This window comes from Protopterus annectens, chromosome 5.part0 (genome assembly GCF_019279795.1).
Source record: "Protopterus annectens isolate FY-2018-M chromosome 5.part0, PAN1.0, whole genome shotgun sequence".
Taxonomy (NCBI): domain Eukaryota; kingdom Metazoa; phylum Chordata; order Ceratodontiformes; family Protopteridae; genus Protopterus; species Protopterus annectens.
In genome coordinates, this window is record NC_056735.1 from 1,677,127,647 (window position 1) to 1,677,141,309 (window position 13,663).

General features: G+C 44.0%; 1 protein-coding gene across 6 annotated transcripts in view; it reads left to right on the top strand.

The window, feature by feature from the left end:
- The window catches only part of LOC122801829 (guided entry of tail-anchored proteins factor 1-like), a 763,064-nt gene extending 749,808 nt beyond the window's left edge, over window positions 1-13,256 (top strand). For 5 of the 6 annotated variants that reach the window (XM_044071467.1, XM_044071464.1, XM_044071462.1 and 2 more), the window contains one exon: window positions 12,940-13,256. In XM_044071467.1, the coding sequence (XP_043927402.1) occupies window positions 12,940-13,241 (302 nt within the window). In that variant the 3' untranslated portion in view covers window positions 13,242-13,256. Of the gene's footprint in view, window positions 1-7,448; window positions 8,862-12,939 lie in introns of those variants that run through there. The other variant, XM_044071468.1, reaches the window with a different exon arrangement.
- Window positions 13,257-13,663: the final 407 nt, after the last annotated feature.

Consider the following 13,663-nt stretch of genomic DNA (forward strand, 5'->3'; position numbering starts at 1 on the left):
TATATTAGATAAGCGTAACAGCATCTTACTCGCTGTAACTGAATACAAATATCTGGATCTTACCCTTGACTGTTGTTTTAACCTTCTCCACCCACACAGATAATACTGTGAATAAGGTAATTTCACAACTGAAACTATGCATCTGAAGTAGGCAGACTTCATTCGTCTGCAACCTGTGAGTATCGGATCCGACCTCGGATCCGAGCCGGCAATTCAAAAGCTTAGGCTCCGAACTCCTAGCTCCTCCCTCTTACCCATAACCCCTTGCCAAGCCCTGACTGACCTCAGATTTCGTTTGCCGCTTTTCAAGTAGCTACGGAATTCCAGAGCTCCTGGCGTTGGTGAAGATAAGAACTAATTTTTTGACTAAAAAAGTTTTAAAAATCTGTATTTTCTTTCTTGATATAGTTAGTGTTGAGTGTGTTTAGGCTTTCCTCTCTCTTTTATTTAATTTTCTCGGGTTTTGCGTAGTTTGTTTGTGTGTGTTTTGTGTTAGGCCTTAGGGTTCGATGTCTGAAGCCCATAAGGCTGTGTTCTCGAAATGTACCGAGTGTGGCCATAAGCTGTCCCCAGCGGATGGCCACACTCGGTGCGTTAAATGCTTGGGGGTTGAACACCTGTCATCTGGTTGTACCATTTGTGCAGGGTTCAACCCCCGGGCTTTGAGGGAGCGGAGGTCGAAGTTGGTGCTGGCGGGTCTTTACCTCCAGATACCGCCGGCCTCTGCCCCTTCCACTCAGCAACCTGTTGCTGTGAGTTCTCCCCCTCCGGCTGGGACTCAACCTCCCTCTAAGTTGCCGGAGGGGAAGGAATCCTCTAGGGAAAGACAGAAGGAGAGGCACAGGGAGAAGCACCACAAGCGAAGAGCCGAAACTTCCAGTTCGGCTCCTCCATCTAAGCGGGCCTCCCCTGTGCCTTCTAGCTTTCCTCCTCCTCGGCTCCACTCCCCTCGGTTCTCTCCTGGACCCGAGGAGGAGGAGGCTAGCCCTTCCAGGAGGTCTCCGAGGGCTCTCTAGGTCCGCTCGTGGCCTCCACTAGGTCAACATTTTCTATGAGTGAAGCTGATATGGACCGGATGATGAGGAAATTCATCCAGGCCCAAATGCAAATGGGAGTGCTCCTAGCCCCCCCCCCATCCGGGAGGGGCTTCGACCCCTTTTTTCGCCCCTTGGCTCCTTCTCCGACCCATACCACGGGTTCGGAGCTGTCGGCGCCGGGCAGATTTGGATCCGGGGGTGGGTCGGATCCGATGGGTCGGCGCACCTCGGATCCGTCCCATCCCTTGAGTGCTTCGGGTACTTCGGACCCGACCTCTTGGAGCCGAGGGCCGAGCCTCGGATCCGAGGGAGCTGGTGTGTCTTCGGCTCCGTCCAGGTCGGAGCACACCGGCCTCTCGGATCCGACGGTTTCGGCTCCGATCCGTGCGTCGGATCCGAGTGGGGGTCGGCTCTCGGGGCTTAGAGAAGCTGGCTCCCCCTCGGCTTTCGACGTAGTGGAAAGGGCACTGTCGAGGACATCCGGACCCCCGGTCCCTGCCACGGCTCCATCCCGCACTCCATTGCAGTTGGGCCAGGCCCCCACCAGCCAGTCCCAGGGACAGCCCGCCTCAATGTCCCAAGTGGTTCCCTTGGAACATCCAACTGCTGAAGAGTACTCCTCGGACAGCCCCCCCGATGAAGTACCTCGGAAGCGTAAGTGCAAGAGGAGGCACATGGACTCCCCTGAGTCCGTCACTGAAGACACAGACTTGGATGAAGGGAAGGCTCCCTAGGTCACCCCCTGATGACACCTCATTTGGAGACATCATGGAGATGTTAAGGATCAGGGGGGGGTGGTCTGCCCCCAAGGCTTCTTCGGACGAGTCTGTGTTCTTGGAGGCATTCGAGGCGGGCCCTTCTACCTCTTGGGTGTCCTCTCCTGCTGACCCCCTGGTGGATCTTATTTCCATCAGGGCGTGGAAGGATCCGGACACCATTGAGCCTATCCCTAAGCGCCAGGACCGCATTCTTTCCCCTCCGTCGGACCGCACCCACTGGAGTAAGGGTCCCCCAGTAGATGCATGATGATGGCTGCAGCCACGAAGAGGGAATTGGCCCAGGAGAGTCCCTCCGTGCATCCTCCGGGCAAGGAGTCCCGTTCGATGGATCGCATTGGGAAGCGAGTTTTTAGTTCAGCAACCTTCTCTTTGAGAGCGCTGAACTACATGGCACATGTCATTAGGATGCAGCGGGATCTGATTAAAGAATACGCTGCATCTCCCCCGGAGTCCATCTCGAGTGAGGATAAACAGGTTTACTCCACCCGAATGGCCACTCTCAGATCAGTATCCAATACATCTATGCGGCTACTTTCTCATGCTACTGAGGGAGCCGCTAGAGCCAGCGGAGCAGGCCTAGTCATGAGGCGACAGGCCTGGCTCCGCCATTGTTATTTTGCAGAGCCCTTCAAGGCGACCTTCGCGAATGCTCCCTTCGATGGTTCTGCCTTGTTTGGCAAGACTGTTCGCGATACATTAGTCCAGAGCGAAAAGGACGGGAAGACGCTGTCTGCCGTCGGAGTCCGCTTCTCAGCTCCCCAGAGGTCCTTCTCTAAGAACCAAAAGGGACAGAAGAAGATGTGGTTTCGGAAGTCGCAGCAGTCCCAACCTGCTCCGGACAACCAGTCCTTCCGTGGCAGAGGAGGACGGGGAGGTCGTCGTGCTAGAGGCAGGGGGGCTCCTGGCAACTTTGGGTCCAGAGAACCTTTCTCTGATAGACCCACGCAGCAGCCCTGAAGGGTTGCCCGGCTGTCCGTCTCTGGAGGCAGTCTTTCGAGGCACCTGACTTCTTGGGAGTCCATAACAACAGACAGTTGGGTGCTTCGAGTCATATCCAGAGGATATTCAATTCCCCTATTCAAGGTTCCCAAATCTCGCAGCCTCCCAGATGTTCCACCCGACCAAAGGGAGGCGGCAGCTATCGAAATCGAACAGCTGCTAGAAAAAAAGAGCCATCCAGCGCATCCCCCCGAGATCAAACCGGATTAGGGTTTTACTCCAGGTTCTTTTTGGTGCCAAAGAAGACGGGGGACTTAAGACCAATCTTAGACCTTTCCCAGCTGAACCTGTCAGTAACCAAGCAAAAGTTCCGGATGGTCACCCTGCAATCTATACTTCCCCTATTGAGGGAGAACGACTGGATGTGCTCCATAGACCTCAAGGACGCGTACTACCACATTCGGATGGACAGACGATCCAGGAGGTTTCTTCGCTTCCGGCTGGGAGCCAGTCATTATCAGTTCAGGGTCCTCACCTTTGGTCTCACCTCAGCCCCCAGGGTGTTTACCAAGGTGCTAGCAGTGGTAGCGGCCCACCTGAGGCTCCAGGGATTACAGGTCTTTCCGTACCTGGACGACTGGCTCCTGACGGCATCATCAAGGCATCTTCTGTGCTCAGCCAGGGATTACTTTCTTCAACTAGCACCAAGGCTGGGCATCACGATCAACTGGGAGAAATCTTTTCTGAACCCCACACAAGTTATAGATTTCATAGGAGGAAGACTAAACACCAGATCAATGTGAGCCTTCCTCACCCCAGACCGTATTGCCAGCCTGAAGTGTCATGTGACAGCGATCCTGCAACCATCTCCAACTGCAGCTTCGGTCCTGAGGGCCCTAGGTTCTATGGCGGCAGCTATTCCGCTTCTCATTCATGCCCGTTTACGCATGCGGGTTCTTCAATGGACCCTTCAAGTTCAGTGGTCCTGTCTTTGTTCTTCTCTAAACGCTCCGATTGCGGTCAGCAGAGCGTGCAGGGACTCCCTTCTTTGGTGGCTTCTTTCTCCGGAGCCCCTGGCAGGGAGACCTTTTTGCGCTGCATTTCGCCGAGCCACAGTGACCACGGACGCTTCTTGCCTCGGGTGGGGGCATTCTGCGGGAAAGATTGTCCAAGGCACGTGGAATCCCACAGAGACGTCATTGCATATAAATGTCCTGGAAATGAGGGCGGTTCTCCTAGCGTTGCAAGCACTTCACCACGTTCTTCCTTCAGGGACTATTGCGATTCAGACAGACAACATGTCGGTAGTCTGGTATATCAACAAACAGGGAGGAACCAGGTCTTACCCCTTTGTCGAGAGGCCATGAGAGTCTGGGAATGGGCAATTTCCACCAAACGCTTTCTGGTAGCAACGCACATTCCGGGAAAGTCCAACATCCTTGCGGACAAGCTCAGTCGCACCATCCTTTCTCCACACGAGTGGTCTCTCAATCCTCAAGTAGCGAAGAAGATTTTTGCCGTTTGGGGCAACCCTGTTGCGATCTTTTGCCTCTCCTCAAACGCCAAATGCGACAATTTCTTCGCTCTGCTTCCCCACCAGGGGAGTTCCCGAGAGATGCTCTGGTGCATGCTTGGCCTCCCGGTCTCCTTTATGCCTACCCTCCACTTCCTCTGATGCAGAGGCTTTTGCAGAAAGCCAACAGTTTGGGGAGCAGAATGATTCTCATTGCCCCATTCTGGCCTCGACAACCTTGGTTCCCCTTCGTATGGTCTCACAAAATCATCCACCATGGATTCTGGATCCAATTTCGGATCTCATCTCTCACCCTCTGGGAATGTCAGTTCCCAATCTGCGGACCCTGAAGTTGACAGCTTGGCTGCTCCAGTTCCATCCTTAATTAGGACTCCCGGTATCTCATCACCGGTCAAGGCCATTTTAGTGGCAGCTCATAAACCTTCCACCAGGCAGGTTTATCGGAGTAAATGGAAGAGATTCTGTATATGGGCAGTACAGAGAACTTTGGATCCTTTCTCGGCACCTATGTCAGCGGTGCTGGATTTTCTAACAGACCTCTTTCATCAAGGGGCTAGTTCTTCCACGATTAAGGTACAATTGGCAGCTATCTCGCATTATCACATTGGTCATGACACAGCTCCCCTTATGACGGCGAAATTATGCAAAACATTTCTCAAAGGAGTTTTTTTGTTGAGGCGTCCAGTCAAGGAGGTTGTACCACCCTGGGACTTGTCTTTAGTCCTGCAGGCCCTTACTGCTCCTCCCTTCGAGCCTGCAGCTTCTACTGATTTAAAGTACCTTTCCTGGAAGACTGCCTTCCTGGTAGCTATCACTTCAGCCAGAAGAGTGTCTGAGCTTCAGGCTCTGTGCGTCAAACCGCCTTACCTTTCTTTCTTCCCTGATAGGGTGTGCCTCAGGACCAATCCTTCCTTTCTTCCGAAGGTCTCTTCTGAATCCAGTATTAACCAGTCAATCAATTTAATTCTACTAGGGCAGTTTCCACGTCAGCCGCCTTTAGGTCCCGAGTATCATTGGATGATATCTGCGCGGCAGCTACTTGGGCCTCGCCTCATACTTTTATTTCTCATTACAAGGTGGATGTTGTTTCTAGAGGAAGAGCATCCTTTGGCTCAGCGGTGCTCCGGAACATCCTTCCATGACGGCCGCCCAAGATTCAGGTAGCTAGGGACACTGTCCCACAGGTTGCAGACGAATGAAGTCTGCCTACTTCATATTTAGAAGTTATGTACTCACCATAACGTTCCATCTGAGTAGGTGACTTCATTCGGATGCAACCATCCCCCCCTCCATCCCCCTGACCTTTATAGAGCGAGTATTTATGCTGTTTTAGTGTACTGTTGTCAGTATTTGAGGCAAACTCAATCTGAGGTCAGTCAGGGCTTGGCAAGGGGTTATGGGTAAGAGGGAGGAGCTAGGAGCTCGGAGCCTAAGCTTTTGAATTGCCGGCTCGGATCCGAGGTCGGATCCGATACCCACAGGTTGCATCCGAATGAAGTCACCTACTCAGATGGAACGTTATGGTGAGTACATAACTTCTAATTCAGAATTTGTAATCTTCTTAACCCCACTTGCTAGGGTTTTGGAAGATATTGTGATCCTTAAACATGAGTATGGCTTTCCTTTCCTAGCCTTCCATTTCTCCTACAATACAAAAAAACTTCAAACCGCTGAAAACAAATTCTGCAGATTCATCCTCCTTGCTGACTCCTGCACTCGTCACTGTCTTCTGTAGAAGCTTAACTGGCTTCCTGTAACTGAAAAGAACCATGTGTTTACTTAGCTCTTTAATATTTAAATTATTAAATGAAGAATATTGCCCCCCCAATTGAAAAGACTTCTCTCCATCAGAGAATCAACCCAGATCCTAAGAAATTCTTAACCAGAGTACATCTCCTTGTACAGACCAGCTTTTAAAGGCATTACAGGCAAAAGGGCCTTTTCAACTCTTTGGAACACTCTGCCCCCTGACTTAAGGGACAAAGAAACAGTTGCAAATTTTAAAAAAGCTCTTTTGTGCAACTCCGTATTGATTCCAAGTGTAAATGCTTTATTGATAAAAAATTTTAGCAGTTCTGCTCATACTCATGCAGTTGGTCTGCCTCGACAAATCTGTACAGTTTATTATTATTACCAATGTATATTGCATTTTTCCTTGCCATAACTTACTATTATGCAATACAAACTAGTACCTTCTTTAAGTAGTGTATATATGAATGTATGTATTTATACTGCATTTATTTTCAATGTATTTTTCATCTTCTTGTCTAACCTCTTGGGTTTCAGTTGTGGTTGAAAAAGGTCTTAGGACCAGTCTACCTACCAGTTGTCAAATGCAAATAAATAAAAATGCTTTATTTATGTCTACTCAAAATTGCTTGCACTGTTTATCTTCCCCATATTACCCACTGAGAGGAAGGAGTTAAGGGGCATTTTTTCTCAGCCTCCTTTTACATTCTGAGCCACTGAAAGTGCCTTGGACAAGCTTGTTCCAGCTGTTAGGAACTGTCTGATCCTAGACATCAGAATCACTTCCTAGCCTTCTCTTTTTCAGAAGTGCTGTCTGAAACCAGTCAGTTTAACTGCTGTCTTGACAATGCCTAACCACTTTTCTCTAAGCTGCTTACCTTAACTTTACTGTCTCTCATATCTTTCCTATATCAGTTAAAATGTATCGTTATACAAAAACATGTAATGCAGCTTGTCTGCTGTGTTTGAAATTATTTCACCTAATTTGTAACTTTGTTTATTGTGCTGCCTGTGGATTGGGTTATGGCTGAAAATGTCCTTGGACTAGCCTGACCTTGACTACCAGAGAAATATTAAACAGGTGATGAAATGAATTAGTAAACCTGAGTGAGGACTGGATACTGTTTGAAATCACATTATCCAAATAAAAATCTTTTTGAGCAATCCACCTTGCAGTCTACAATAAGGTTTTTTTGTTTTTTATACTTTAGTGACTGTAAAGTATGGTATTTGGCACCTTTATAATCTCTTTCAGGTTCATATTTAATTGGATATTTTAGTGACTATAATTTGAGAGATATCTCTTATGATATAAGCATTGTATCGGTACAGTATCATTTTTGTTTTCGTCTTTTTCTCAGTGGAATGTATGGATTAAAAGTTAATGTTTTCCTTTGCCTTTCTTCACAGGTGGTGTAGGAATTACATGTTGGCTTGTGGTCTGCAACAAGGTTGTAGCTATAATGCTTCAGCCTTTCAGCTGAGAAAAACAGAGTGCTGCCATGCTGCCTTGGCTACACTACTTCATGTCATTTTAAACATGGAATCTGAATATGTGTCCAATTTACTATTTGCAGCTTGTAACTATAGACAGGAAAAAAACACAGCTTACTGACTCTAATGTAGAGTCCTCTTGTAATTAGCAGTCTTGTCAGGTGTATATTAATTGTTGCCTGTTATGTATGGTTCATTTTTGTGATGTTGCTTAAAGTAAATCATCTGTATTGCTGTTTATTCGTTGTAACATTTTTGTTCTTAGTGTATATACATTAATGTTATTGAAGTGAAAAGAAATGTCTGACAACTTGTAAGTTAGTGGCATCTTATTTGCTGGGCTGGAGGTATTATTTATTGAAATTGTCTGCAAGTCATTTCTTTAAGATGGCACCATTTTGGATAATACCTTTATTATGCCATAGCCGGTCTGTGGCACGTGTACATAATTGAGTGTCTTTCCTTTGCATTTAAAAAAGCATGCTTAAGTCAGGGATGCTTCATGCTAGGCTCTTCCACTGATGACTTTTTTTTCTTTTTTATATCAAATGTTTCTGTGAAAAAGGGCTGAGCTAAAAACTTAGACCCAAACTCACTTGTCAGGATCTAAAACTCTGCAGAAAGCTTTTCTTATTGTAGTCTGTGTATTCTTCCCACCCTAATATCACAAACCATTTAGTCTGCTGTATGGAATTAAGCAATCCATATTGCAGAACACGTTGCTTTTTCTAATGCTAATGATTCAGCAGTGCCATAAAGTATGGTATCTTTTACTGGAGTGACACACATTTAGCAGTGATGGAGTAAGTAGGTGAATATTTGTGGTCACCCAGTACTCTTCAAAGCTGTGTGAATGTCAAATCTCATGTAATTATTCTGTTTTGTGTAGTAAGTATCAGATGGCCCAGATTATTGCACCATACAATGCCTTGTCCCAACATCACTATGGTTAGCATCTCATTTTGAAAAGAAGACTACATGGCACTGACAGCAGATGATTCAAGAGACATAATCCTAATAATAATAATAATAATAAAATAATTCAAAACAGTGTTGTCAAGCAGGTAGCATGCACTTGCACATGTCAGCATAAAGCTTCTTGTTCCTAATCAACAGACTACTTTGAAAACTTGAGAAAAAAAGTGATGTGCGCATTCAGACTAGGAAAGGCTTGCATCACAAAACTACTATTTACATCATCCTAACAACTTTGTCAGTGGAGGCTGAAAGTGAAAGTTTCATGTAATGTAGTACAAAGTCCAGATCAGGTTGAATTGTTTCTGTTCCCATTCTGTCACTTAATAAAATGAACATGAGCACACTTCTAAACTTGAGCATTTTTGCCTAATGTAGATAGCTGAATGGTGGTTCTCTAGTAAGAGCAGAATTTCTTCTGCGGAAATGCAAGATGTGTCCTTGTTCATATTTAATTTTTTTCATGCACACTTTTTTGCACTTAATTTGTAAAAGGAATGTGTTGTATTCCGGTATTTTGAGCTTTGCTATTTGATCTCTGTTAATCCACTTAGTTCTTATGTAATTATTGGCAGCTATGTCAGCTTCTTTTTGAAGCCAGTGGTGATATTCGCTGCTTGTGTATAAGCTGTTTGTGATTATTTTAGACTCTCTGAATGACACAAAGTGTCAAAGTACTACCTCCTTATCCCCTTAGTTTGTGGTTTCTATTCAGTGGATGATAGTAAAGTGCTCACTTCAGTTCCTTGGCCTTGTGTTGGTTGTAGTGTGTTATCTTAGTTTTCATTCCATAAGGTTAAGGCCTTCCAGTGACTACTGCAGATTTTCTGGAAACTGTGCTTGGGTAATATGGATTTAGGATATCCTAGTCCCATTATGTGCGCCTGTCATGGTAATTTAATCTGTATCAATTTCCAGCAGGCATTCTTTCCCTTGTCCCCATCCCATTTCACTGTGTTGAGGTTTTCTTATCTTTCAAGAAGTAGATTTGCATAGTTATGCTATATAAAGGATAGCACTGATGTATGTCTTTCAAGGCCTTTTGAGTTTCATTTCTAAGTCTCATTTTAATCCATTTGGACAAGTGTAAGGTCTGGCGTGTCAGCAAGCAAGTAGAAGATAGAATTTTACCCCATGCTGCCTATGATGTGTACAGCAGCAAGTCACCTGTCACATTTTAACATTGTGAGACATTTTACACATTTCAGGATCCATCATTTTCTGGCAAAGCAGACTGTGCTTCTTGTGTAAGTGGAGGTTTATGAATTATTTCCCTTATTTTTCCCCCATTATCTTTGTCAATACTGTTGAAGCTGCACAACTGTGGCATAGATTATTCTCACTCTATGCACTGATCTTATTTGCTTTGGTTTTCATGTATTGCCAGTAGATTTGTTGCCATCATTGCTGCTGAAGGAGAGTTGATTATTTCACCATCACTCTCAGATCTCTATGCATGATTGCTTGCTTGTGCTGGGGGTATAGTGCTTGTTGGGTCTTTTGTGTTATACTGCAGTTTGCTGTGCATAAGTGTTACATGTAAATCATCAAGTAATGTGAAAATATTTTGCTGTTTGTGCTGCTTCCAAAACAAGGGCCTGTTTACTTGCCTATACTCCTAAATTTTTAAGTAACTGTAGTCATTTTTTGTGTTTTGGACTTTTGACTGAGTTTTTTACTGGCCTGAATTTTAAACTCTGCAATGCCTGCTGCACTATTTGGACCTGGGACTGTGAGCTGTGCACTCCTCAAGACATGCTTTTCAGCTGCTTGTACTGATGGTGCATCTGCATAAGGCTCGACTCTGGTCTGAACTGTATAGTCAGTTTGTTCCTGAAAGATTGTTTTACTTAGCATAGGGCTAGCCATAACTTGTTAAACTATCTGTCTTGGAAAATGCTGTCTTTTTGCTACATTTACTTTTCTTAAGGTTATTTTTGACCATCAGATTGTGGAGTGTGAAGATCTTTATATGGGCTTCCTCAAACACCGGACTCCAGTACACACAAATCTCAACTTTCTCACAGACATTATTTCATAATGTAGCTTGAGTCATCTTGTTTATCTGCTAGTGTACTTCACTGAATGTATTAACCTAAAGAAAACCTTCTGTGAATTGTGACTGTGCATTATACTTTGTAGTCCTGTTGCCTCTTAATGAGATCTGAAAGGCTGACAAGCTGTTTACTTCCCTTGTATTTCCATGATACTAGTCTAGATGCCTTACTTAGTATCTTCAAATAGTTTACCTACTTTGTTGTTTTATGTTTTTCAAAAAGCAAGGTCTGGATGTGTAGTGTAGTGAGGAGCCACTGTACTAGCTGTATGGCTATTTCTGTGGCACAGTTTCATAGTCCTCTGAGCATGCTTGTAATGCCCATCCTTTGTTCCTTCTTTGTTTTGCTGAAGATTACAGGCAAGGCGTTTTTTGGTGTGCTTTTTTTCTGCTGAACCTGCCAACCATCATCTCTCCTATTAGTCATGCTCAGTTGTTCATCTGTCTTTTATTCCACAGCTAAGGCAAGAGCTCATCAGGAGATGTTGTCATACAAGCAAACTCAGTCCAAAAGATAGTGTAAAGTGCTCAAAAAACAACCAGATCAGAAAATAGAGCACAATGTTGCGAGTCCACGGATAATTTATTGTAAAAAAACACATCCACAAACGAAGTAAAACGTAGTTAAAATCCACAATTGTTAACATCCACAATGGTTAAGCGCTTTCTGAGGAGGTCAAACTATTTGATGAAAGCGCTTAACCATTGTGGATGTTAACAATTGTGGATTTTAACTACGTTTTACTTCGTTTGTGGATGTGTTTTTTACAATAAATTATCCGTGGACCCGCAACATTGTGCTCTATTTTCTGATCATACAAGCAAACTCAGCAGTGGTTGGTGCTGTCACTAGCATCGCAACAATGAGAACTTGCTTATTTATGCCTAATTCCTCCACTTGTGTGGGTGGCAGATGACCTGATGATAGCTATCACCAACATAGCTTAGTGGCTAAATGCCTGCCCCTGGGACTGCTTCTTGCAGCAGTCTCCAGTCTCTTAAGTGATTGTGAAATTGGATGGCTCTGGACCATCCCCTCTCATCAAAGGATGGGTATGCTATTACTCTCTTGCCAGCGTCATCAAGTGCCTGAGCAGCTAATTGATCTTGGGTCACCTGGGCCTTAGGCAAAAACTTTATCCCTGTATGCTGCTTGAGCTGGAGTAATCAGGACATTGATTTACATAATTCATCTTAGGCAGCCTTTATTCTGGGTCTTATTTCCAAAAAGGACCCTTTGTAATTCCTCAAGTCTAGTTTGATTTGTGCCCTGTGGGTACCTCTTGATAGGTTCTGCCTGGTAGCCAGTCTTGCTAATACTACCTGTTTAAGTAAATGTAGTACAGTTAAGAGCCTGCTGCAACAGTACTGAGAGGGAGGCATCATTTTTCTTTTTTCTCTTCCATTTCTTCCTTTTCCGTTTTCTGTGTTTTTTGCTTCTGGCTCAGCGTGATGATAAAATTAGATATGTAACCACTTTTAACATAAGGACTAAAGACCTTATGAGAATTATACAAAAGAATTGGGTTATACTGTTAGTTTTATATGGTAAACCTTATTTTTCTTATATAAACCTTAAAAGTCTAACAAGAAGGCTGTGCTATAATGACTTTAAAGTTAGACAAGTGTGACGTAGGGATAATATATGAAACTTTTAGTTGTTTGGATTGTAGTTGCTGTAATGATATTTTGAAGCATAATAATAATATGTTTATTCATCCTGTAACTAATAGGAAATATATTTTTTATTGCTCAGTCACTTGTGATAGTGTTAATGTGGTCTGTCTTGCTACCTGCATAAAATATTCATCGTTTTACATAGGTAAGACCACTAGAACATTGAGAGAATAAATCATAGAGCATAAATCAGACATTCAGAGAAAGAATTATAAAAATGCATTAAGTAAGCATATTATGTGCTATGGTCATGATCATTCTTTTAAGTTTAGGGTGATAGATGTTATGAAAGGGACTAGAGAGGGTGATTTAAATAATTATTTTGAGAATAAAGAATATACGTGGATTCTTAGGTTATGTGCAGATTTTGAACCTATTTTTAACAATTGTCTGAGTGTTAAACCAGTACTAGTGAAAATACAGCAACAAAATCTTTAGAATGCTGCTAGCTTTTTATAGTTTTTCATTGTTTATTTTTACTGCTTCTTCTGTTTCTCAAGTGATTTTGATTAGTAGTGTCATATGATTTGCTGGCTGTGGTCATGTGATACTCGTTTGCTCTTACTTAAATTGCTGCATATCTTTGTATAATGTTATTAGCATTGAGAAAAGGTTTTTTTACCTGAAAGCTTTGCTTTTGTAATAATATTGTGACTTGACGGTGAGGTTATCTATCTGAAGTTGTTTTGTATATTCCAGCTATCACAGTATCACAAATTGAGGCTGTCAGTGTCCACGCATATATGGGGACTTTGAAGATGGTCAATGCAAGATCGAAGCCCAAGGCATCTAGGCAAGTGGACATTGTTTTGGGTATTCACACCTTCCTGCTTCTCAGGCTTACTGAAGCTGACACAGGATTTATGCACTTTTTAAAGAGACTGTATCTATCCGTCTGTCTTCACGAGTCAGTGTTGGAGGCCCTAATCTTAAAGAAGTCCCCCCCCCCCCAAAAGAATCAGATTCCTTTGACTCAGAGGTGGATGAACTGGCATATGTGAAACAGATGTCTTTCTCTCCCATTTGAATCAGACACTTGAAGACATCTTATCCTCTGCCTCCATAACAGAGGGTTTTTCATTTGGTGATTCTGTCAGTGGAATGAAGGATAATTTGTAATGGGAGTGTAAGGATTTCTCAGATGCCAAGAAGAGATACAGGGACCTGCTGTGCTTCTCTAAACAGAAAACCTTTGCATTATCTCTAGTGATAGAAGTGTTCATGGATGTATAGAGTAATGCATCTTAGGAGCTAGAGTCCCAGTTTTCTGGTGCCAGGAAAAAAAAACTGTGTTTTACAGTGTTGTGCATTCCTGCTTTTGTTCTAATAAAAGTCCTATTGCTGATCCAGCCATGGTGTCTGTGGATGTCAGCAATGGGGTCTATTGGGGTTCCTAACAAGAGTCCATTTCTCAGTGATAGGA